The sequence below is a fragment of the Ipomoea nil genome, unplaced genomic scaffold (assembly GCF_001879475.1).
Source record: "Ipomoea nil cultivar Tokyo-kokei standard unplaced genomic scaffold, Asagao_1.1 scaffold2653, whole genome shotgun sequence".
NCBI classification, from domain to species: Eukaryota; Viridiplantae; Streptophyta; class Magnoliopsida; order Solanales; family Convolvulaceae; genus Ipomoea; species Ipomoea nil.
This window is the reverse complement of record NW_017619081.1, coordinates 4699860-4723192: the sequence shown is the minus strand read 5'-3', so window position 1 is coordinate 4723192 and position 23333 is coordinate 4699860. Positions and strand designations below refer to the sequence as shown.

The 23333-nt window shown below is 36.9% G+C and overlaps 4 protein-coding genes across 5 annotated transcripts; all 4 read right to left on the bottom strand.

Annotated features, from left to right (window-relative positions):
- Nucleotides 1-333: 333 nt before the first annotated feature.
- LOC109154789 (glutathione S-transferase U17-like) lies at nucleotides 334-1798 on the bottom strand. 2 transcript variants are annotated; one of them, XM_019302514.1, is made up of 3 exons: nucleotides 1640-1798; nucleotides 1173-1509; nucleotides 334-900 (listed from the first exon to the last, which is right to left on the bottom strand). In XM_019302514.1, the coding sequence occupies exons 1-3, from the start codon at nucleotides 1663-1665 to the stop codon at nucleotides 538-540; spliced, it is 726 nt and encodes a 241-aa protein (XP_019158059.1). In that variant the 5' UTR covers nucleotides 1666-1798; the 3' UTR covers nucleotides 334-537. The 2 variants fall into 2 exon arrangements, with proteins under 2 accessions (XP_019158059.1, XP_019158060.1); XM_019302515.1 differs by lacking the exon at nucleotides 1640-1798 and having other exon boundaries at nucleotides 1173-1601.
- Nucleotides 1799-2309: 511 nt separating this feature from the next.
- LOC109154790 (glutathione S-transferase U17-like) lies at nucleotides 2310-3610 on the bottom strand. The gene is made up of 2 exons (XM_019302516.1): nucleotides 2962-3610; nucleotides 2310-2856 (listed from the first exon to the last, which is right to left on the bottom strand). The coding sequence occupies exons 1-2, from the start codon at nucleotides 3277-3279 to the stop codon at nucleotides 2485-2487; spliced, it is 690 nt and encodes a 229-aa protein (XP_019158061.1). The 5' UTR covers nucleotides 3280-3610; the 3' UTR covers nucleotides 2310-2484.
- Nucleotides 3611-8579: 4969 nt separating this feature from the next.
- LOC109154783 (pentatricopeptide repeat-containing protein At3g22470, mitochondrial-like) lies at nucleotides 8580-11686 on the bottom strand. Its single transcript, XM_019302505.1, has one exon. The coding sequence runs from the start codon at nucleotides 11650-11652 to the stop codon at nucleotides 9385-9387; it is 2268 nt and encodes a 755-aa protein (XP_019158050.1). The 5' UTR covers nucleotides 11653-11686; the 3' UTR covers nucleotides 8580-9384.
- A 375-nt stretch (nucleotides 11687-12061) lies between these two features.
- LOC109154766 lies at nucleotides 12062-15930 on the bottom strand. Its single transcript, XM_019302494.1, has 4 exons — nucleotides 15129-15930; nucleotides 13806-15023; nucleotides 12362-13722; nucleotides 12062-12187 (listed from the first exon to the last, which is right to left on the bottom strand). The coding sequence occupies exons 1-4, from the start codon at nucleotides 15928-15930 to the stop codon at nucleotides 12062-12064; spliced, it is 3507 nt and encodes a 1168-aa protein (XP_019158039.1).
- Between the last annotated feature and the right edge of the window lie 7403 nt (nucleotides 15931-23333).

Below are 23333 nucleotides of genomic sequence, written 5' to 3'. Positions count from 1 at the left end.
CCTTTACTAGTATAGAGGCTTCTCCACTAGGACTTGCAAGGTACTACACACGTTAGATGTGTGGCGTGTTTATAGTATATTTGACGATTACAATATCATTAATCCATAGATAATTTAAGGAATAAATAAAATTGAATCGGTCATCTAATTTTACGTCAAGAAAGTTTAAATCCCATCATATTGAAAATGTCTTTGTCAATATTAAGTTATCCGGTTAAGAGAATGTATATCAATGTTTCTTATTTCAAATCATGTGTACATACTACAAAGTGTTCAAATTTGGTCTAAAACGATATCACTAGTGATAAGTATTATACCTCTTAAAATTTAGTATTACTATAAATTGACCGACCTAACTTGAATAATTACCACAAAAGAGAATTACAATAACATGAGAAATTTGTTATATTTTAATGCTTCGAGATACAAGGTGATATAATAGGACTAGATATAATTAATTCAGTCAAGATTTGATGAGTCCCGAGATGAATGGTAAAAAGTAAAAAGCAACAAGCCAGAAGATCCATGAAGTTGTGGCTAGTTTGCCTTAGATGCTTGATACCTCTGATAAATCTCTGCAAGTTTCTCAGGCTCCATGATCACATCCTTAACAGCTTTGTCCAACAAGAACCTCTCAGACCATCCCACGAGGCCGGCGGTTTTTTCTCCGTCGAGTATTTTCCGGCCGGCCAATATCTCCGTCGCCTTTATCCACCCCAAGAACCCTCCTAGAGCAATGTCAACATAGCCAATGCTATCCCCTCCAAAGAAAGCTTTCCCTTTGCTGCATTTTAGGAAAGCCTCTTCCAATAATGCCATCCCTTGCCATATTTTCTCCATTAATGCTGCCTTTTCTTCTTCCCCTTCAGCCTTCCTAAGCTCTCCCAGTAATGGAGACCACTAAAAAGTAAAAACCATTCATGTTATAAGATCACAGCATAATCACTACACCATATATAACTACAAGAAATGAAGAAACAGCTTTCTGGTCAAACAGCATGAAGTGACTCTCTCAAATGGGAGATCATGTGTTTGAGCCTCGGTGGGGGCGGTATTGACTCGGTGGGCTTCAGTAGATTGAGAAAGTATATATGAACAGATACTACATGTAACAAATTAGTCCTCAACATTCGGGTTAGGTGAATGAAGTAGTGAAGTGCTGATATGCATACCTTTTCCTCAATATAGGATGCCCAGAAAAGTGCAATGGCACGATCATAGGGATCGTAAGGGAGAATGGCGGTGCCATTAGTCCAGACCTCATCAATGTATTGAACAACAATCAAGGATTCACAGACCGGCTTTTCTTCATGGATCAAAACCGGGATTTTCTTGTGAACCGGGTTCAACTTCACAAGCATGTCTCTGTCTGTGTATGGATTCAGCTCGATAAATTCATGTTCTACAGACTTCAGGTTGAGGGCGATTTGCGCCCGGTTCACATAAGGGCAAGGCCTTATACCTACAAGCTTGACATCACTTCCAGCCATGGCTTCACCTGCAGAATTTCTTGAAAAACAATGCACAAGATTAGTTATATATATATATATATATATATTTAAGCTGATGTGATATGGTGTTTGATAGCAGCATAACCATTCTTTTTATCATTGTGAAAAAGACAGACTTCTTTGATTACTCAGAAGATGTCTGTTTCCCAAACATCAATGCAGAGGCTGACAGCTTGTTCTTGTTTTGCCCGACCTTCAAATGACAGATGCATAAACTGTTGGAAACGTCAAGAAAGATGCAATAACGAGAGTTTTGCTAGGATCAAACGCTTACCACTACGCCAAAAGCTTTAGCTAGTAGTGAAGACGCAACTTTATTTCCTTATACTGCCATATTTTCGAGAGGCAGGGTGCTGTACCGGGCCCTTCAGTCCTCCGCTCAACAAGTTTCCTTAATCAACCACCTGCAAACAACACAGACAAGAGGGAATTAAGAATATTCCTTGCTGCTAGATCCACAGAAAGAGGTTCAATTTAGCATTTTCATCATTTTAGGCTGACCAAATGCCTGATTTTGCCATTGAGTTTTGGGTCACAGGGGATTCTAACAGAAACTAAAATCCTCTCAAATTCGAGCATTAGATAGGTTTACAGGCACCTTTAAACAAAAACCGAGTTCATCAGTATTGAACATGTGCGTGCTTTCGGGTCAGATCAGTGATGGCAAATAATAATTGAAATCATTGGTGTCTGGTATGGTTAGTTACATCAAAACCACAAGGTTGTTTCAGACATCCTAGCTAAAAGACTTTAGGATTCAACTAGAATGGAACAATGAATTTGCTGTCAAGATAACTCGTCAAAATGTGAAATATTGATTTTCATTTATTATGCAGGGAAGAAAAAAGCACACTTTCACTCACTCTGTGAGTGTACTATTACATGTGCATGTTATTATTCATCAAACAAAAAAAAAAATACAGATTGATTGGCCTGAGAATACTTATTACTCGACGATGAAGGAGAAAACTCATTAGTTTGAAGCTGGTTTCTGTTGGGCTTGCATCGTCATAAATAGCTCTATGAGTTTCTCGGGCGCCAAGATAACATCCTTAACAGCTTTGTCTGCCAAAAACGTGCCTGCCCATTGACACAGGGCAGGTGTTTTGGTTTCGTCAAGAATTTTGAAGTTGCCAATTTTCTCTATGGCTTTTGCCCATCCCAAGTAGGATCCAAGTGCAATGTCAACATAACCAATGCTATCTCCGCCGAAGAAAGCTTTCCCTTTGCTACATTTGGCAAAAGCCTCCTCAAGCAGCACCACCCCCTCGGTTACTTTCTCCACTATTGCAGCCTTTGCCTCCTCTCCTTCTGTGTTCTGCAACTGATGTAGCAGAGGAAACCACTGAAATCAAGCAAATCATTCTCTTAGTTTCCAAAGAAATCACAACATACGAAATAAATGTTCCCAAATTTCAAAATATGTTGTATGAAAGAATTCTTGAAATACTTTGTCATCTATATAGCTGGCCCAAAAGCGAGCTATGGCGCGATCATGGGGGTCAGATGGGAGAATGGAAGGGCTACTGGTCCAGCGGTCATCTATGTATTGGACAATGACAAGTGACTCACAAATAGGTTTATCGTCATGGACAAGAACTGGGATTTTCTTGTTAACAGGGTTGTATTTGAGGAGGAGCTCGCTTTTGCAGTGTGGATTTTCTGGTATGAATTCATAGTCAACTGACTTGAGGTTGAGGGATATCTGCACCCTGTTAACAAAAGGACTTGGTGGCACTCCTAGAAGCTTAACCCCGCTTGTAGCCATGGCCTGATATCAACAACTACTTGGGATGGGGGTAGGGGCTGATTCAATGTAATATAACACAGGGCAGAGAGGCCTTATAATGGCTATGGTTTTGTATGGTATGATAAAATAAAGAAACATTCTTTAAAGGTAACGGAAATTAGTACATATTTGCAGAACAAGGAGGCATTTGTCTTGGTGAATCAATCAACATAACTTTAGATTCTCATAAAAAGACAAGAAAAAACAAACAAACATTTACATAGTTTCCAATGCAATTATGACAATATTACACCTAGATTTCCATTCAATTTATCTGGATTAAATAAATCCTTCAATAGATATCATATGTTGCATTATGTGAAAGTGTGAAGGGTTTCATCTATTTCTCAACGTAGAACTGTACAGATTACAATAATTTATACTGAAAACTAGCTATAACCTAATGGGCCCACTGTAACGGACCTAGGGTTTCAACACTCCCCCTCAAGCTGGAGAGTATAGATCATAAGCTCCCAGCTTGTTACAAATATATTCAACTCTAGGAGCTCTAAGGGATTTCGTCAAGATATCAGCTAACTGATCTGCAGAATTAACAAAGCTAGTTTTAATACACCCTGACACAATCTTCTCTCTAATGAAGTGACAGTCAACCTCAATGTGTTTAGTCCTCTCATGATAAACAGGATTTGACGCGATGTGTAGAGCTGCTTGATTGTCACATATCAACGTCATTTGGGCAACATTGCCACATTGCAATTCTTGTAGTAGGTGTTTAAGCCACATAAGCTCACATGTGGCAAGCGCCATGGCTCGATATTCTGCTTCAGCACTGGACCTAGCAACCACATCCTGCTTCTTACTTTTCCAAGATATGAGATTACCTCCAATGAGAATACAATAACCTGAAGTAGAGCGTCTGTCAAACGGGCAACCAGCCCAATCTGCATCACAATACCCAACAACTTGTGAATGTCCTCTATCTTCGTATACTAAGCCTTGTCCTGGTGCTCTCTTGATATACCTTAGAACACGAACAGCAGCATCCCAATGAGAATCACAAGGTGTCTCAAGAAGCTGACTCAACACACTAACTGCGAAGGAGATATCCGGTCGTGTGATCGTGAGATAATTCAGTTTTCCAATCAATCTCCTATATCGCTCTCGGTCAGGCAATGGCTCCCCCTGTCCTGGTAGGAGTTTAACATTCGGATCCATTGGATTATCAACCGGTCTACTGTCCAGCATGCCAGTTTCTTCTAAGATATCCAAGGCATACTTCCTTTGAGAAATAACAACACCACTGCTAGATTGAGCCACTTCAATTCCAAGAAAGTATTTTAGCTTACCCAAGTCCTTAGTCTGGAACCGACTAAAGAGATACTCCTTCAACTGAAATATGCCCTCTTGATCACTCCCTGTAATAACAATGTCATCCACATATACTACAAGGTATATGCATTTCTCATTAGAATGACGATAGAAAACAGAATGATCAACTGCACTTCTTGTCATACCAAACTCACACACCACAGAACTAAACCTTCCAAACCAAGCTTGTGGAGATTGCTTTAAACCATATAAAGAACGGCGAAGTTTACATACCATACCAGACTCCCCCTGAGCAACAAACCCAGGTGGTTGCTCCATATAAACCTCCTCGTGAAGATCACCATGAAGAAAGGCATTCTTGATATCCAGCTGGTGTAAGTCCCAATGATGAATGGCTGCCAAAGACAAAAGTAAACGAACTGAAGCAATTTTAGCAACCGGGGAAAAAGTATCAGTATAATCCAAACCAAAAATCTGAGTATAGCCTTTTGCCACCAGACGAGCCTTAAGACGATCAATTGCGCCATCAGGACCCACTTTCACCGTATAAATCCATCTACAACCAACCACAGTTTTACCAGGAGGAAGAGGAACCAACTCCCACGTGCCACTAGACTGGAGGGCCTCCATTTCTGTTAACATGGCTTGACGCCAACCTGGATCCGAGAGAGCCTCACGAGTTGATTTGGGTATAGACACAGAAGATAGGTGAGAAAGAAATGCAAAGTAAGGGGACGAGACACGGTGATAACTCAGAAAGGTATATATAGGATGGGGGTTACGAGTAGAACGTGTACCTTTTCGAACAGCAATAGGTGCCTCAGTGAGATCAGTGTCAGATTGCAGTGGAAGTGGTGGAACCGCAGCCGGAGGATCGGACAGCACTGGCAAGTCACTAGGAACCTCAGGAACTGCAGGGCGAGGACGCCGGTGATAAACCTGAAGGGGCGGGTTAAGAGGAGTCGGTTGAGCTGGAGGAACAGTGGACTGGACAAGAGGAAGTGGACCAAGATAAGGTATGGGGAGCACCTCAGAGACAGGGATCGTGTCTCCTGATGAGGACTGGAAAAATGGTGTGGACTCAATAAAGGTGACATCTGCGGATACAAAGTGACGCTTTAGTGCTGGAGAATAACACCTATAACCCTTTTGGACACGGGAATAACCCAAAAAGACACACTTGACTGCTTTAGGATCTAATTTGGATCGACCTGGAGTCATGTCATGAACAAAACAAACACACCCAAAAACACGAGGTTGAATAGGGAAAGGATCAACAGAAGGACACACAATGGAATATGGGGTGTCATTGTTAAGAGCAGAAGATGGCATGCGATTGATCAGGTAACAAGCAGTAAGGATAGCATCAGCCCAGAATTGAGAATGAACATGGGAGTGTAACAACATAGTACGGGCAATTTCTACTAGATGTCTATTCTTACGCTCAGCCACCCCATTCTGCTGAGGTGTGTAAACACATGACCTTTGATGCAATATACCACGAGATGTCATATATGACTGAAAAGGATGAGAGAGATATTCTTTAGCATTATCACTACGCAAAACACGAATGAGTTTGCCAAATTGAGTTTGTATTTCAGCACAAAAAGTTTGAAAAATCTGAAACAATTCAGAACGATCTTTCATAAGGAAAACCCAAGTGCACCTTGAATAATCATCAATAAAGGTTACGAAATAACGAAAACCCAAAATAGAGTTGACACGACAAGGACCCCATATATCTGAATGAACTAAATCAAAGAGGGACGTAGCCCGATTATTGACTCTTCTCGGAAAAGACTGACGTGATTGCTTTCCAAGATGACACGACTCACAATCAAAAGACTCAACAGACAGACCTGGGACCATCCGTTTTAGTTTAGAGAGACTAGGATGACCCAAACGACTATGAATAAGTAAAGGAGACTCTGTAGAGGCAGAAGTAGCAACATCACCACCCCGCATGTAATAGAGGCCCTGTGACTCATTGCCGGTGCCAATCACCCTCCCCGTACTGCGATCCTGCACAACAACCGAATCAGCACAAAAGGTTATGGAACAATTGAGAATACGGGTAATTTTACTCACAGAGATAAGGTTGAAGGGACTGTTAGGGACATATAAAACAGACTCCAAGGAAAAAGACGATATAGGGGAAGCCTGACCAACACCAATTGCTGGTGTTTGATGACCATTAGCTAAGGTGACCATGGGTAAAGTCTTAGACTTAGACACATTATGCAAAAGAGAAAGGTTACCAGAAATATGATCTGAAGCACCTGAGTCCAATATCCAAGAGTTTGGAGTATTGGCGTGTGAAAGACAAACCAAAGAGGAAGTACCAGCATTAGGTGTGGAAGATTCAAGGCGGGATGCTGCTTTAAGTTGGAGATACTCTTCATATTCCCTAGAGGTCATCTCAACTGGGGTAGAGGTTGGCTCATGAGTCTGACTCTCGGATGCAGTAGCCTGGGCCAGATTAACAGAACGGGGAGGCCGACCATGTAACTTCCAACAACGATCTTTGGTATGACCATCTTTGTGGCAGTATTCACACCGAGGACGTTTGCCACAACGACCACCACCACCACTAGATGGTCCAGAAGGTCCTCTATCCACAGCCCGAGTAGCTAGAACTGATGACTCTCCAATAGGTTCAACTGAGGGAGTTGAGGCAATACGAAGCAGTCTGGCAGCAGCGTCAGTGTAGGTAGGCACACTAGGACTAGATAAAATCTGATCACGAATGTGAACCTGGTCAGGCCGAAGGGTAGCCAAGGTCATCACCATAAAGAACTTATCATACTGCTTCATATGACTTTCTGACGTCTCCTGATATGGAAGTAAATTATGATACTCCTGCTGTAAAGCTTCCATCCGACCCAAGAAATCCTGTGTACTCATATCATCAGTGGAACGGAAATTAAGCATATTAGATACAAGGGAATATAGCCTTTGGATATCATTAGTATACAATGACTTAGCTTTATTCCACACATCATAACAAGTGTCATAAGACTTGTAAATAAGATATAATTTAGGGTCAATGGATTGCCACAACATATTGCACAATAACGCGTCTGACTTCTCCCAATCTGATTTCTTCGACTCTTCAATTTCCCCAACCTTTTTGGTTAGATGATCAGACATCCCCTGGCTTTTGAACCAGAGTGTCACAGAAGCGGCCCACGAAGTGTAGTTTTCACTCCCAACCAATTTGTCCATAGTAATGGTGGGATAAGAGGTAAAGGAAGCCATAGAGATTACCCAAAAAGAAAAAACACACTGTCTGTTTCTCTCTGACCGGCGGTGACCGGCGGCGGCGGCGGCGGTGGCCGGAGAACGGCGGCGGCGGGCGGTGGTGAGGAAAACGGCCAACACTCCCGGAAGCGTCTCGTCGAGACGAGTCCAATGGTGGTGACGGCGTCTCGATCGGAGATCGGAGGAGAGAGATATGGCCGGAAAACAGCGGCGGTTCCCGGCGACGGCGACGGCGCGTGGCGGCGCGTACGGCGGCGGATGGCGATCGGACTCTGGGCACAGACTCGCGACGGAGCTCCGGTGAGGCCTGTGGTCTCGGTTTGGGAGAAGAACCACCAGGCAGAGGACGGAGAGAGAAGACCAGTCGCGGCGGCAGTGAAACTCCGGTGGCGGCGGCGGCGCGGCGGCGGGGAAGAGAGGGGAAAAACTATTTAGGGTTTAGGCTCTGATACCATGTGAAAGTGTGAAGGGTTTCATCTATTTCTCAACGTAGAACTGTACAGATTACAATAATTTATACTGAAAACTAGCTACAACCTAATGGGCCCACTGTAACGGGCCTAGGGTTTCAACACATTACAAGGATCGGTTAAATTGATGAATGGCAGAGTTAGTAGTTATCACTCACCTTCTAGTCATAGAAAAATTATTTTTAAAAAAGCACACACACACAGCAATTTTATCACTTTCGTTACATTAGTATTTTGAAAAATTGTAGATTGCAATAATATGCAGAGATCTGCTACTGCAAAACCTGACTCTCATTTTGTTTTCTTAAAATCAACAGATTGAACAACAATCCACAAGAGTAAAACAAAGTAACACAGATCACCAAATAATAAAAAGTAAGAATATGAAACTGAAGGGACCATCACAACTAGAAATGATGTGTCCCTTGCATAAACAGAGAAATTACTGGCTCATAAGGCTAAATGGCTTGAAATGGATTTTGCTTTGGCTTGAAAAATCCTTGTGAAACTCCACAAGTTTCTGAGGCTCAGGCAAGGCATCTTTAGCAGAAGAAAACACCTCAGAGCATCTTGCAAGACCCGTATTCTGTGTTTCCTTCAAAATTTCGACTCAAGCCATTATCTCCACCAATCCCAGCCGCGTTTTCCTAACCTCCTTGTGCTTTCCTTAGCTCCAGCAGTAACAGGAATCAAATCAACAATCAGTCAATTACATCGATCGTGCAAGGAATACTTGTGCAGCTGGCATCACTAGAATGTCAGATGGATCTTACTTTGCAAGAATTAAATAATTTTTTTTTTTTTCACTCAATTGTACTCTTTTAACTTCAAGAAAACCCTGGTAAGTGAGTGCATAAGAGGCATTGGCATTTTATCTTTCTCCACCGAAAAGTATTATCTTATATTCTTGTTAAAAGTATATATGCAGATGCAAGCTTGTGGAATCTGTTGGGTACAGCCGGTAGGGTGTCCTCCTCAGCGTACAGCTGGTTCTGTGTCCTCCTCAAGGTGCTAGATGAACTTATGAGCAAGCACAGCAAGCAAAAAACTTCTACAAATGTAGTTACTTTACATCATTTGCTGCAAATTTCTGGATCATCTTTAGTACCGACTCCTGTCCAGTACCAAGTGCAAGCAAGTCGTTCATGAAGGACAATGTATAACCATCTGGAGAAATACCCTTACCAATCATTTCATCAAAAAGAACATTCGCCTCATAACATTTTTTCGTTCTCACAAATTCTTGCAAAATAATAGTATAAGTTACAGTATTTGGTAGGCAACCATTCTCCTCCATTTTCCTGAACAAGCATAAGGCTTCATCTGTCAATCCTTCTCTACAAAGTCCATTTATCATTGTATTGTATGTCTGAACATCGGGGTGTGGTCCTTTAGAAAGGAGATTATTGAATATACCACGTGCAATATGTAGCCGTCCAGTGTTGCACAATCCATCTATCATGATGTTACTAAAAACAAGAGGGCAATTTACATTTCTATCTAACTTATGATAGACAGACATTCCTTCTTCAATGTGTCCATTATCGCATAAACCTTTAAGTAAGACACAGAAAGTGTGAAAAGTAAGGTTATGTCCAGAAACCTGCATATCCTGAAAAAGTTTTATTGCAGTAGAACATCTACCCACCAGAAATAACCCCTGCAAGATTGTGGTATATGTAACGTCATCAGGACATATCCCTTTCTGAGGCATTTCATGAAAAAGATGCATGGCATCATCCATTTCTTTTCTTTTAAAGTATCCATTAATCAAAGTGTTATAGCTCCTAACATTAGGTTGGATGCCTCTATCCACCATTTTACCAAAAGCTTTCCTTGCTTCATCCATCTGTCCTTGCAGACAATATCCCTCAATAAGAGTGTTGTATGTAACCACATCAGGATAAGTGTTTCTTTGAATCATGATTTGAATTATACTCTCTGCATCTTTCAACTTCCCCTCCTTGGAAAAGGCATCCACTAATATATTGAAGATATAGACACCGGGATATACATTATGAAGAACCATCTCGTTCATTAACTTACTAACCTCTTTCCATCGACTAAAATTGCAAAGCCCTAGGATTAATGAAGTGTATGTGAAGATATCCGGGGGAACCCCACTTCCATTCATCTCAGGGAGAAGGTTGAGAGCTTCATCAACCATTCCCTCTTTACATAGAGCATCAATTACAGTGTTATAGGCTATAGTATTAGGCTTAGGACCCTCCTTTTGCAGCACTCTGAGTAAATCAAGGGCAGTTTGTGTATAACCTGCCCTGCAAAGCATGCTTATAAGAGTACCATATGTAACTCCATCAATCTTGCACACATCGTCCCTTACCAACTCCCTGAATAGCTGCACTGCTTCCACAAACTTATTATCGAGACACAGACCCTTGATCAGAGTATTATAGCCTATAGTGTTAGGCTTAGGTCCCTCCTTTGGCATTTGCATGAGTAAATCGAGAGCAGTTTGTGCATAACCCGCGTTGCAAAGTCCAGATATAAGAGTTCCATAGGTAATATGATCGATTTCACACGTGTTCTCCCTCACCAACTTCTTGAATAGCTCTACAGCCTCGGCAATCTTGTTATCTAGACAGAGACCATTGATCAGAGTGTTGAATGTGATCACATCAAACTCGATTCCACACTTGACGAGCATCCCGAGTACACAAAATCCACAATCCACTCGATTCGATCGGCAGCAGGCATCAATTACAATGTTAAAGGTGTTAAGGGTATACAAGTTGTCCCTCATCGACTTCCTGAATAGCTCCACAACCTCCACAATCTTGTGATCTTGACAGAGACCCTTGAGTAGGGTGTTGAATGTGATCACATCAAACTCAATCCCACACTTGAAGAACAGACCCAGCACACAAAACCCGCAATCCACTCGATTCGAGCAGCGGAATGCATCGATCAGGATGTTGAGGGTATACACGCCGATGGGGATACCCCTAATGCGCATTTCTTGAAAGAAGGAAACAACAATCGAATAATGCTTCATTTTCATAACTCTACTAAGCAGTTTAGTGAACTGGATAGTGGAAGGCAAGGGCCGGGTATGAGCCATTTCACGGAACAAATTCAGGGCATCGTCTACATTGCTTACGTGATTGAAGTTTATTCCGGACTCGGGTAGGTTGGAATAAGGTGAGTAACTTTGATTTGACGAAGAAGAAACATTTTCAGGGCAAGAGTGAAATGAACGCAAGGAAGAAGAAGTACCTATTGCCGCTGCAATTCCTCTCCTCGTTCTTCTCGAACTAAAGTTACTGAAAAATGAAAACGCAGAAGACAAGGCACTTCTCTTGGTTTCCATTTTCGGCTATCGGAGAAGAAGACATGGCGGCATGCCCAAAAGTTATTGGGTTTGAATGAAGAAAAGGTTATGGGCCTACTTAATTAGGCTTAGCCCACAACTAAACGTGCCCACCTTGTAAGGTGGACACGGTTTCATATTCATAATTTCTATAATTTCTATACATTCATAATTATAGAGTTATATGTTCATAATTTTATAAATACTAGTATTTCACCCGTGCGATGCACGGACATAAATTTGAAAATATTGCATTTATGTTAATAAATTGAAAATAATTTTATTTATTATTATAGTGGCAATATAAACAATTTTTCAAAATTGGCAGCGTTTCTAAATTTAAAAAAACTGTTACATATATACAAAACAATGATAGCATTATGATATGACATTGAATATCAGTAAAAAATTACAAATTATTGAAAATTTCTTTGTACACTACATTTTCTGTAGTGTTCAAACCCACAGCAGAGTCTCCACATATTAAGATTTTTAGCCCATTTGGATTACTAACTCGATATGCTGCTACATACAACTATCCATGGTTAAACACGAGTTTCTTTAATAGTAGTCTCACATGAGATAAAGTTTGTCATTGACTCTTGTTTATTGACATAGCATATGACAACATTATTGAAAGTTGCTTCCTCTGAAATTTAAACGGTAGTTTTGGGTCAGAAGGAGTCAATCTCAATCGTGGTATTAGTACCCTGGTGCCTACATTGTTTCCACACAGAATTTGAGCTTCAATCACATGGTTTCCTAATTGTGTAATGATCAACCTTGTACCATTGCACAATCCCAAGGAGTGATCTATATTTCTAAGCAGCATAATTAGCGATCCAACCTTTAATGTTAAAGAATGGTTTGGAACACCAGAGCATCTCAAACTGTTAAGGAACTCTGTAGTGTGAACCTCTGATAACATATCAGCATTTGTATCTGACTTGCAAACCGAATCACAACTCAAATATGTCTTGGAAGTTGCCTCATTCATGCTGTTCATGTATTCATTCACCTTGTCCACAACATCTAATGTTGGAGCTAATATAGCTCGAGACTCCAAATGTTTATGATCTAGTTGACCCTGATCGTACGAAGGAAATGTGCTTTGGACAATTTCTGCTATGGGGTCAACTTCATTTCTTAGAACAAAATTATCGGGAATCCTTATATTGAAGATATCATTCTTCTCTTCTCCTAAATTTCCATCTCCTAGATCAGCAATCCATTTTGCAAAACTGTTTAACTTTTCAACTTCTTTTGCACTTGAAATACCACGCAACCGCAAATTCTTTGTTAAGCGTAGTACTTCGCAATTACTCCACAAGTATGATGAGTTTATACTTGCCTGTACTATATCTTGTCTGCTGCCTTTTGGTATAACTGGTAGTATTTGTCTAAAATCACCTCCAAGTACAACTGTTTTTTCACCAAAAGACATTTCTAAGCTTTTTGGATTGGTGAAACCCAATATGTATCTCATTGTCCGATCTAATGCTTCAAAACAATGTTTGTGCATCATCGGAGCTTCATCCCATATGATTAACTTAGCTTTTATAATCAATTCAGCAAGTGGACTACCTTGGCTAATGTTGCAAGTTGAGTCTTCATTCACTGCAATGTGGATAGAAAACCTTGAGTGTGCAGTCCTTCCACCCGGTAAAAGTAGTGAGGCTATACCGCTTGATGCTACATTCAAAACAACTTCTCCCTTTGACCTTAAAGCAGCCGACATTGTCCTCCATAAAAATGTCTTGCCGGTTCCACCATATCCATAAACAAAGAACAAACCACCTTTATTAGATTCAACATCCACCATCACTTTGTTGTATATGAGTAATTGTTCATCAGTTAGTTTAGAAAACAGTGATTCATGTTTTAGCTTCAAAGCTTCTTTGTCGTACGCCAATTCTTCGTACAATAACCGATTACCGAAATAGTATTCTTGACTTTCCACAGGCATCGACATTGGTGGATAATCACTTAGAGACTTGTTCCAAGCATTCAACAACTTCTCCACTTCCATGAGTGCCCCATTTTTCTTCTGTTGGTCATTGAGCATCAAATCTATATAATTTATAAACAAATTAGTTTAATATATATCGGAAAAAAGTACATTTAAGTAAGTGTTTTGAAGAAGAATTGCTTACCTGGATTACTTGTATTTCTTTTAGCATTGAACTCAACATCATCAGCTAGGTATTGCCAAACAATATCCCACACTTTTTCTGGATTTGCCATTGAATTTGATGTCAATAAAGTGACCAACAATTTACGTAAAGAATGTGTTGAGGACCATATCGCTGCTTCACTGATCGCGTCAACATACTCTTTATCATCCTCGATTAAACCATGTGCATAACAGGCATCTCTAAATGAAGTATACTGCACCCCCTCAAAATATTTAATTTCATCAAAGGATCTTGGTCCACGCACAATATTTAGTAAACATCTAAGATAGAAGATTTCTCCGCTATTTGGCGGAACATAAAAAATACGACCAATTGCAAACTTCATTTGCCTTGGATGCCACTCTCTCTTATCTTTTTTCCATACAAATTTTGTTGGCATTTCTGCGTAAGTCAAGTTTCTTGCCTCGTTGTATTTGCTGTTAGCATCAAACCATGCAGTGAACATACTTTGTCTCACAGTTGAACGGTTAACAACGTCATTGACAACATCATCATCATTAAATATGATTGATTGCTCATTTGGTAGATGAAAGCTTAAGCGCTCTACCGACGGATCCCTCATCTGTATATCAAAGGCGAACATCCTCCATGCTGCCTCACAATGTGAAATATACCTACAATCATAATACATTTTGATCTCATCGATTACCTTTCCAGTAGCTTCATCAGCAACACTATTGTAGAATTCAGCAGTAACACGATCATTCCCCTTGTTCACATACTTAAATAAGTACTTAATTGATTTGGATTGATTGCACCACTCCACATTTATATGAGCCCTATACTTCACCAATAAATGTCTATTGTGTGGAACGACATATCTGCTATCTAGATCAATACCATTTTTCTTTATGGTCCTACCGTTGTCACTCCTACGGTACACAGGATAACCATCTTCATCCATTGTTGATTTCTCCACAAATTTCTTTGGATAGTATTTGGAGCATCTACCATTAACCATGCATGGTGAATTCTTCCTACACGTACCACACGGTCCGTGCATCATAAATTCTTCTACTGCTTTGTGATACTCTGGATCGCACAACTCACTTGGAATATCTACTGAAATGAATTTGTCTAAATCTGTTGCAGCAACAGACCCACGATGATTTGCTAGAAACAGCAATATGTGCGCATGCGGTAAACCTCTTTTCTGAAATTCAATGGTATAAATCACTAAAAAAAAAAAAATCTTTAATAAATTTAGTATTTTGAAATATAGATCAAAGTACTTGCTAATAAACAAATAATTATTAAAACTTTACCATATAGAATATTTACCTGCTAGAATAGAACCAAAGATGTTTGCTTTACGAATCTCCTTGATTAGAGCATTTAACTTCATGTTAAAGACACGACATATTATATCTGGCCGATCTTCGGCCTTTAATCTCCTTTCTTCTAAAAACCTTACAATTTCAGGCCATTTTGGGTTACATGTGAATGTAATAAACAGATTTGGATATTCAATCCATCGGCATATTGTCATCGCATCCTGGTAATTTTGCACCATATATCTTGCACCACCTGTAAAAGTTGAAGGCAAAATAATTCTACGACCTTGAGCAGACGGATCAAGTTCACCACGGGTCAGAGCATCTGTCAAGCATTTATAAGACTCACATCTCAATGATCTTTGGTGGGTCCTAACATATACTAAACGTCCAGATTCAATCATAGTGTATGCATCTACCAGGAATTGCTGTAACAACCTTCTTGCGAACAACAATGTTGACATCTCATTTTTCCTATCTTGAATATAATATGAGAAGTATTTTCTAGGACTAATCCTAATACAACCAGGTCGGCTTTGTTGTTCAACACCTGAGAATTTAATGTCCTCTCTATATCCGTCTTCACCAAATGGAAATAACAATGGATACTGTAGTGGTAGATAGGCTGGGTTTAATTCACTAATCCTTTTAAAAATACCAGATCTTGATTCCACCAAGATATCACGTTCTCCCATATTTGGATCTAAGTCTCCCACTATCAAAGCCGCAACTTCACTAAATTGCGGTAAATTATATGTTTGTGCATCCTTATTCCTCTTTCCTATTAGTTTGATCTTAATCTCTGCCATTGGATTTGTTTCAATCTCTGTTCTTCCCATGCGAAAACTTTTTACTAAGACATTGTTTTGATCTAATGCGTCTAGCTTTTATGTCTTGTACTATATCCGCATGTAGTTTATTGTGAACATCATCTTCTCTGTATATTGTCACAAAATATATTTAATTAGCATATTGCAGTAAAAACTAATGAATTAGATTATATATATATATATATATATATATATATATATATATATATATATATATATATATATATATATATATATATATATATATATATAGAGAGAGAGAGAGAGAGAGAGAGAGAGAGAGAGAGAGAGAGAGAGAGAGAGAGAGAGAGTGTAATTGACGTACCTTATTGCATTGTTGCGATTTTGGATTTCGTTTTGAGTATCATAAATGTACAATTGAGCAAACTTTGGTCTAGAGTCGAATTCTGGCATTAGGCTTCCCAAAAGGTGAAAATTCTGACCTTGTAAGCGAAAAACGGGTGGTGCAGTACCATTATTCAGAGTCCTGTCAAATTTTCCACCCATTGAAGTGAAGCAAAACATATTGTTGTAGGACCTAATATTTTGTAAAAAAAATGATTACTCTTGTTGTCATTCTTAAAAAATAAATCAAATATAGCAGCATGCGGAGTTGGTTTAGTAGGCAACTTTATTTTCCCGTGAGTACAACAAAGCGAATACTTTGGTCTTGAAGTTCCCAAAATTTTGTTTGATCCTTTCTTCCATCCAAAACACCGCACTACAATGGTCACATGAATATATTGGATCACCAAAGTCGAAATATGTACCTATATAAATTATTGCGAATTTTAGTTTTTGTTTAATTGGATATACACAATCAAGCAATCAAACAACATATATATTTAATTCCAAAAATTTTAAAATAATATACTAACCATTCTGCAAAGATGTAACAGAAGTTGATTCTTTAGTGGCAGTGTCAAACTCAGGCATTAACAACCGATTCAACCGTACATTGCCTTGAGTTAAGGTTGGATTAACAACACATGAATCTAAAATGTGTGAAATAAAAAAAAATTAAAAAAAGAATATGAATGACATGAATGAGAAAAATCATTAAAAAATCCAATTATTGAGTTTTATGAAATTTACCGTTTATGCTGTTTTGAAACGGTTGACAAATAGTATTTTGATTAACATTCGGTACTTCCCTAATTGTCTGTCGGCATGTTCTTGAATTTGTATAAGAACCTGGGACTATTGGAAAATAGAAATTTTAAAGATTAATTACAAATTTTTAAAACATAACATTTTACAAATGATTACATTGTAGCGGTATTTAACAATGATATAGTCTTAAAAATCTAAAAAAGATTGTACATAATATATAAAATGTTTAACGAACAATTGACTTAACAAATTAAGAACAATACGCCAATACCATTAGTCACGGTGCTAGATGGGATATCCATTGAATTACGAAGAGGTCTAAGTACACGCATCTTATTCGTTGTTGAAGTGTTGTTGCATGTCAAAATAGACTTTGAAGTGCCTGACAAATGATTGTTTTCATTACCTGAACAAAAGAGCAAGAAAAAGCAATCCTTCTATTAAAATAAAACAAAATTTCATTTTCAAAAAATACAATGAAAAGAATAATTACTTACCACCCATTTGAGTGCTTGACGGGGTGTTGAATTCTTGTAATGGTATTGAAATGTCCTGATCTATAAAGTTGATATGATTCTCTTTATCCAAATGATTTTGCAGATTGCTAGATTGTTTTTGAAAATATTCATCTTCTGCCATATTAAATACGCAATTTGAGTTTACTTAAATAAATCAACATATATATATATATATATATATATATATATATATATATATATATATATATATATATATATATATATATATATATATTAATTGGAACTCTAAGTTAAGGAACATTAGATTAATACATCAATTTCTTTAGTACCAATTTAACATGAGATTATTTATTTAAAAAATGACTGTGTAAGCAGTTAAATGTTATAAAGACTAAAGAAATAATTATTTAATTATTTAATTATTTAAACCAATTCTGTTTTTTTATTTTAAAAAAAAGTGAAATATGCCAACCTATATCAACACGTGTAATGTACTCCATCATCCATCAAGCTGTGTAAGACTTCATTTCTAAGAAATAAAGAAGAAATGTTGAGAAGAAGGGTTTCTCGACATTTCCGATCTTCTTTCTATCTGTGTAAACTGCTATCTAGACTTGTATGTAATCATTTACTATTCTTGATCCTCCTTCACTGATTCTACGTTAGCTTAAACATCTACTCTTGTAAACTCTATTTCTCGGCATCACAATTACACAGACTATTAAGTTCTAAGGTTTCCAGATCTGGAAACGTAGAATGAGTGTTTGGTTTTATCTTCCTTTCAGATCTCCGACAATGTACACTATTCGTTTTCTTGTCTAATTCGCTAAACCCATACGTTATTTTGCTATTCTACCACACAATTGTGTTCTCTTCCTAGATCTAGAGCTGTTGTGGTCTGAAATTTTTTGATTGGGAGGTTGTACACATTTTAGATCTTCTTTGGTAGTTGTCTACGGATCTACAGTTCTCTGTTGCTAAATCCGGATTTTAACACACCAGATCTCAAAGAAGGATGTACAGATCTGCTTAAACAGGTATTTTTGTTATCTAAAAATTGTTCTTATACAAACCATGTTTATAGGTTTAAATCTATAACTTCATATCCGTGTTTAAAACTAACTGTAATATGTGTTTAATTTGTTCTTCCTAAAAATTTTGTACGCAAAAAACTAACTCGATATTTTGTCGAAGAGAACAATGCAGATAAATCATTATAGGTAACAAAATGTATATTACCTGGTTGAGTTGTTATGTTTTTTCTTTTGCCTCGGATGACTGTTGATGTAATGATCTTCCTCATTGAGTGAGTAATAATATTCCTTTGTGTGTAATATGGTAGCTTATGTGCAGAGCATGCTTGAATAAGTATTTGTTTGTAAGTAAATTAGACTGCAATTAGTTAATTTTTCAGTTGATATAGAGAAGAATTTGATTCCCATTAATGATTAGTCTTATTGGGAATAAGAAAAGTCTTTTAGTATTCCGGCTTTGCAATTAATTTGTCTTTCTAGTATATAGAAGGATTTTACTTAAATATGTAGCCAATACTAACCATTTACATGCAGAAAATGATATATGATGAAATCTTATTCTGATGCCCATGTAAAATATTACGGCAGTGCTATAGTTCAATGTAGTTCTGTATCTAATACCTAGCAGTTCTTTGCAAAAAATTGCATGTGATGAATTCTGATTCTGATGCTAATATATGTAGCTTTATGTTAGTTATATATTTCCCTGATGACTTGTATTATTTAATTTTTTTTTTGTGTGTGTTACCTACAATCTGTTTTTTTTTTTTTTTGTTTTTTTTTTGATAAATTTATGTTGTTAACTGAGCATGTTCTTGGTAATTTGAATGGACTGATAAAACTGAATGTACTGTTGAATGGACTTGTGACACTTGTCTGTTTTAAAGTGTTTATGTCAAATAACAGTTTTCGTCTTTAAAAAAATTCATCTGGACACATTTTATAGGAAAACAAAAATGCATTACGTATTTTCTTGCATTTACTAACCATTTACTTGCCGAAATTGACATATGATGAAATCTTATTCTGATGGCCATGTCCAACATTATGGCAGTGCTATAGTTCAATGTAATTCTGTGTCAAATACCTAGGAGTTATTTAAAAAAAATGACATGTGATGAATTTTGATTATGATGCAAATTTATAGCTTTTTGTTATTTATATAGTTCACTGTTTACTTGTATTATTTATGAATTTTTCCATATAACTACAATCTGGCAATGTTTTTGATCAATTATTGATATTAACTTACCATTTTTTGGTTATTTTAATGGACTGCTGAAATAAATTTCATTCACACAAGTATTTATTAGTTATGTACGTAAACTTTTTTAATTTGGCTGTTTTTTTAGTACTTATGTCAAATTGCAGTTTTCTCTTTAAAAAACTTAATTTGGACACATTTGAAGGATTAAAAAACTTAATTTGTTTCTGAGATCATAAGCACTCAATCCTAATAACTCAGCACACCCGGACTTGTCAGAAACTCTAACACCCAACCTGTACCTAGGAATTCCTAGTTGCCAACTAATTTTGCATGTGTCACACCATAGTAATGCCTTTTTCTGGTCAAGTTTTCTAAAGCAACCTGCTGTCTTACAAGAATAGTAGTACCATTTTCTGGCACTTTCTAATCTAGTGATTTTTTTCCAAGAATATGGTAATAGCCTGGCTATTGTATTTTAGTCAAATAGAACAGAGAGTTAAATGATCCAAATAGGAATCTAAAAATATTATTTGGATACCACTAAGAGACTGTAATGATTATTACCTCAGCCCTTTTATAAATTCCAGCTATGGTGCTGACAATCATAGGTCTCTTGCTAGAATATTTCTAACTGTTAGGGTATGAAAATGTTGAAACATTGGTCATACTCCTAATAGGAGTCTGATTATCCTTCAAACTGGAAAAAGTTTCAATGGTCAGATAGTTAAATAAAATAAAATATCCATTGATGGAAAAGTAAAATTTACCTAGCCTTGAATACTTCAAACTCTGGACAATCATGATTTATCCAAACCTTAGTTCCATTATATGAACTTGATATTCTGACTTCAGCTGAAATTAAGAGATAAGTTGTTAGATGTTTATGTTAGGTAGGCCGGCAATGTGTATAAAATAATTGTAACAGGGAGGTGAAACTTACTGTCTAAGTGCTTTGCTCTACACATTTGCAACAGAATAATTATAGGGCCATCAACATTGTCTGTAAAATAGGGCAGTACATCATCCACATGTGAATCCCATAGTCTGCATTTAATCATATTGTTCCTAAAATAGTGTATATTATCATGTTAAAAAAATGTTCATTATTTTTAATGTAACAAGAATTTAAAATTTCTGAACTTACTTGGAGTCTTCAATAATAAAATCCACCAGCTTTGATGGGTAACCTCCTATAGTAATTGACTTTAGAGGATAAAACTCAACAACCCTGCCAATGACATCTACAAGAAAATATTTGACAACAAACATTGACTTTAGAGTTAAAAAAACGTATAGATTGAAGAATTAAACATAAACTAATCCGGAGTTTATAGTGTAAAGAAAAAGTATTGTTTACTAATCGATTAATAACATCTCAGGAATAATTATGCCTAGAATATCATCAAAACTGCTAAGCATGAACATACACTTAGCAAACCCTTTCCTACGGTGTCTTTCAACAGTAGTTGAATGGTTCAACTCAATCATGTATTTGTCAGGAGTGAGCTTGTACTGATAATAAATAGAGATTACCAAGAAGTTTTTGATAGAATAAACTTTCCCTATTGTGAACTGATTTGAGAACTTATCCAAGTATTCATTTGGGACGTTGCAATGGAGATATGTTCCCTAGAAACCAAAAATAAAAAATAAAAAATGAATGTAACACTGATTAGTAGAAACTGTAAATACTAATATGTATTACAACATCCAAAAGCTTATCTCTGAATCGTGAAAAAATATCTCTTGACTTTTAATTATATTCGTATTTCTCCCTTCATGGACAACATAACTTCGAACTAATCTAAGCCTAATGGCTTTTGTGTAGGTATCTGTGTTGATATCTTTGGCCAATATAAACAAAGATCCCATTTTAACCAAGAACAACAGGAGATTCAGATTGAAGAAGCAGAAGGTGAGAGTGGTGTTTGCTATTCTATAGTATTTATAGAAGGATGATTCTGCCAGTGCATATCTCGAAGGAGGAAACATTAATGACGCTGAATGATTATGTTGCACCGAAGATTGAAACGTTTTCTAATTAGGCATAAAGTAGAGTTCAAATTTGATTCTATTATGTTTGCTTATATTAAGAAATGTAGAAACTTTATAATTTGAATTTACTTTTCGGCTGATGTTATTAAGTTTCTGATCTGGATCAACTTCCAAGGAGCAAACCACTTTATTTTAATTAAGTATTCTACATTATGTAGAATACCACTAGCACTTCTATCGGTATGCGAAGTCCCAAATGTAAAAAAAAAAAAAAAAGTTAAACCGGATTACCAAAACGCCGTAGTTACATTTGGGCGGGAATTTGAGACAATTTGATTGACCATGACTATATGGTTTTAATATATAGAAGGATTTTACTTAAATATGTAGCCAATACTAACCATTTACTTGCAGAAAATGGTATATGATGAAATCTTATTCTGATGCCCATGTAAAACATTACGGTAGTGCTATAGTTCAATGTAGTTCTGTATCTAATACCTAGCAGTTCTTTGCAAAAAATGGCATGTGATGAATTCTGATTCTGATGCTAATGTATGTAGCTTTATGTTAGTTATATATTTCCCTGATGATTTGTATTATTTAATTTTTTTTTTTTGTGTGTGTTACCTACAATCTGTTTTTTTTTTTTTTTTTTTTTTTTTTTTTTTGTTGATAAATTTATGCTGTTAACTGAGCATATTCTTGGTAATTTGAATGGACTGATGAAACTGAATGTACTGTTGAATGGACTTGTGACACTTGTCTGTTTTAAAGTGTTTATGTCAAATAACAGTTTTCCTCTTTAAAAAAATTCATCTGGACACATTTTATAGGAAAACAAAAATGCATTACGTATTTTCTTGCATTTACTAACCATTTACTTGCCGAAGCTGGCATATGATGAAATCTTATTCTGATGGCCAACATTATGGCAGTGCTATAGTTCAATGTAATTCTATGTCAAATACCTAGGAGTTATTTGAAAAAAAAAATGGCATGTGATGAATTCTGATTATGATGCAAATTTATAGCTTTTTGTTATTTATATAGTTCCCTGTTTACTTGTATTATTTATGAATTTTTCCATTTAGCTACAATCTGGCAATGTTTTTGATCAATTATTGATGTTAACTTATCATGCTTTTGGTTATTTTAATGGACTGCTTAAATGAATTTCATTCACACAAGTATTTATTAGTTATGTACGTAAACTTTTTTAATTTGGCTGTTTTTTAGTACTTATGTCAAATTGCAGTTTTCCTCTTTAAAAAACTTAATCTGGACACATTTTGAAGGATTAAAAAAATACCTTTGTTATTTAATTCATTTTTAAAAACAAATGAATATTGAACCTTTGATTGTTACCATGTGAAAGAATTTTGTGATTTTGAGTGATTTCTAATGTCAAAATTGTGTTATGTGTAAGACAGTTCTTGAGTGTTAAAGAACACATAGTTATCTCAAATGACTATTATATTGATTGTTTAAAAGCTTTACTAACCACTCTGAAAGTTTTATGAGAAGCCATAGTAAGATGGATCAAGACAAAGT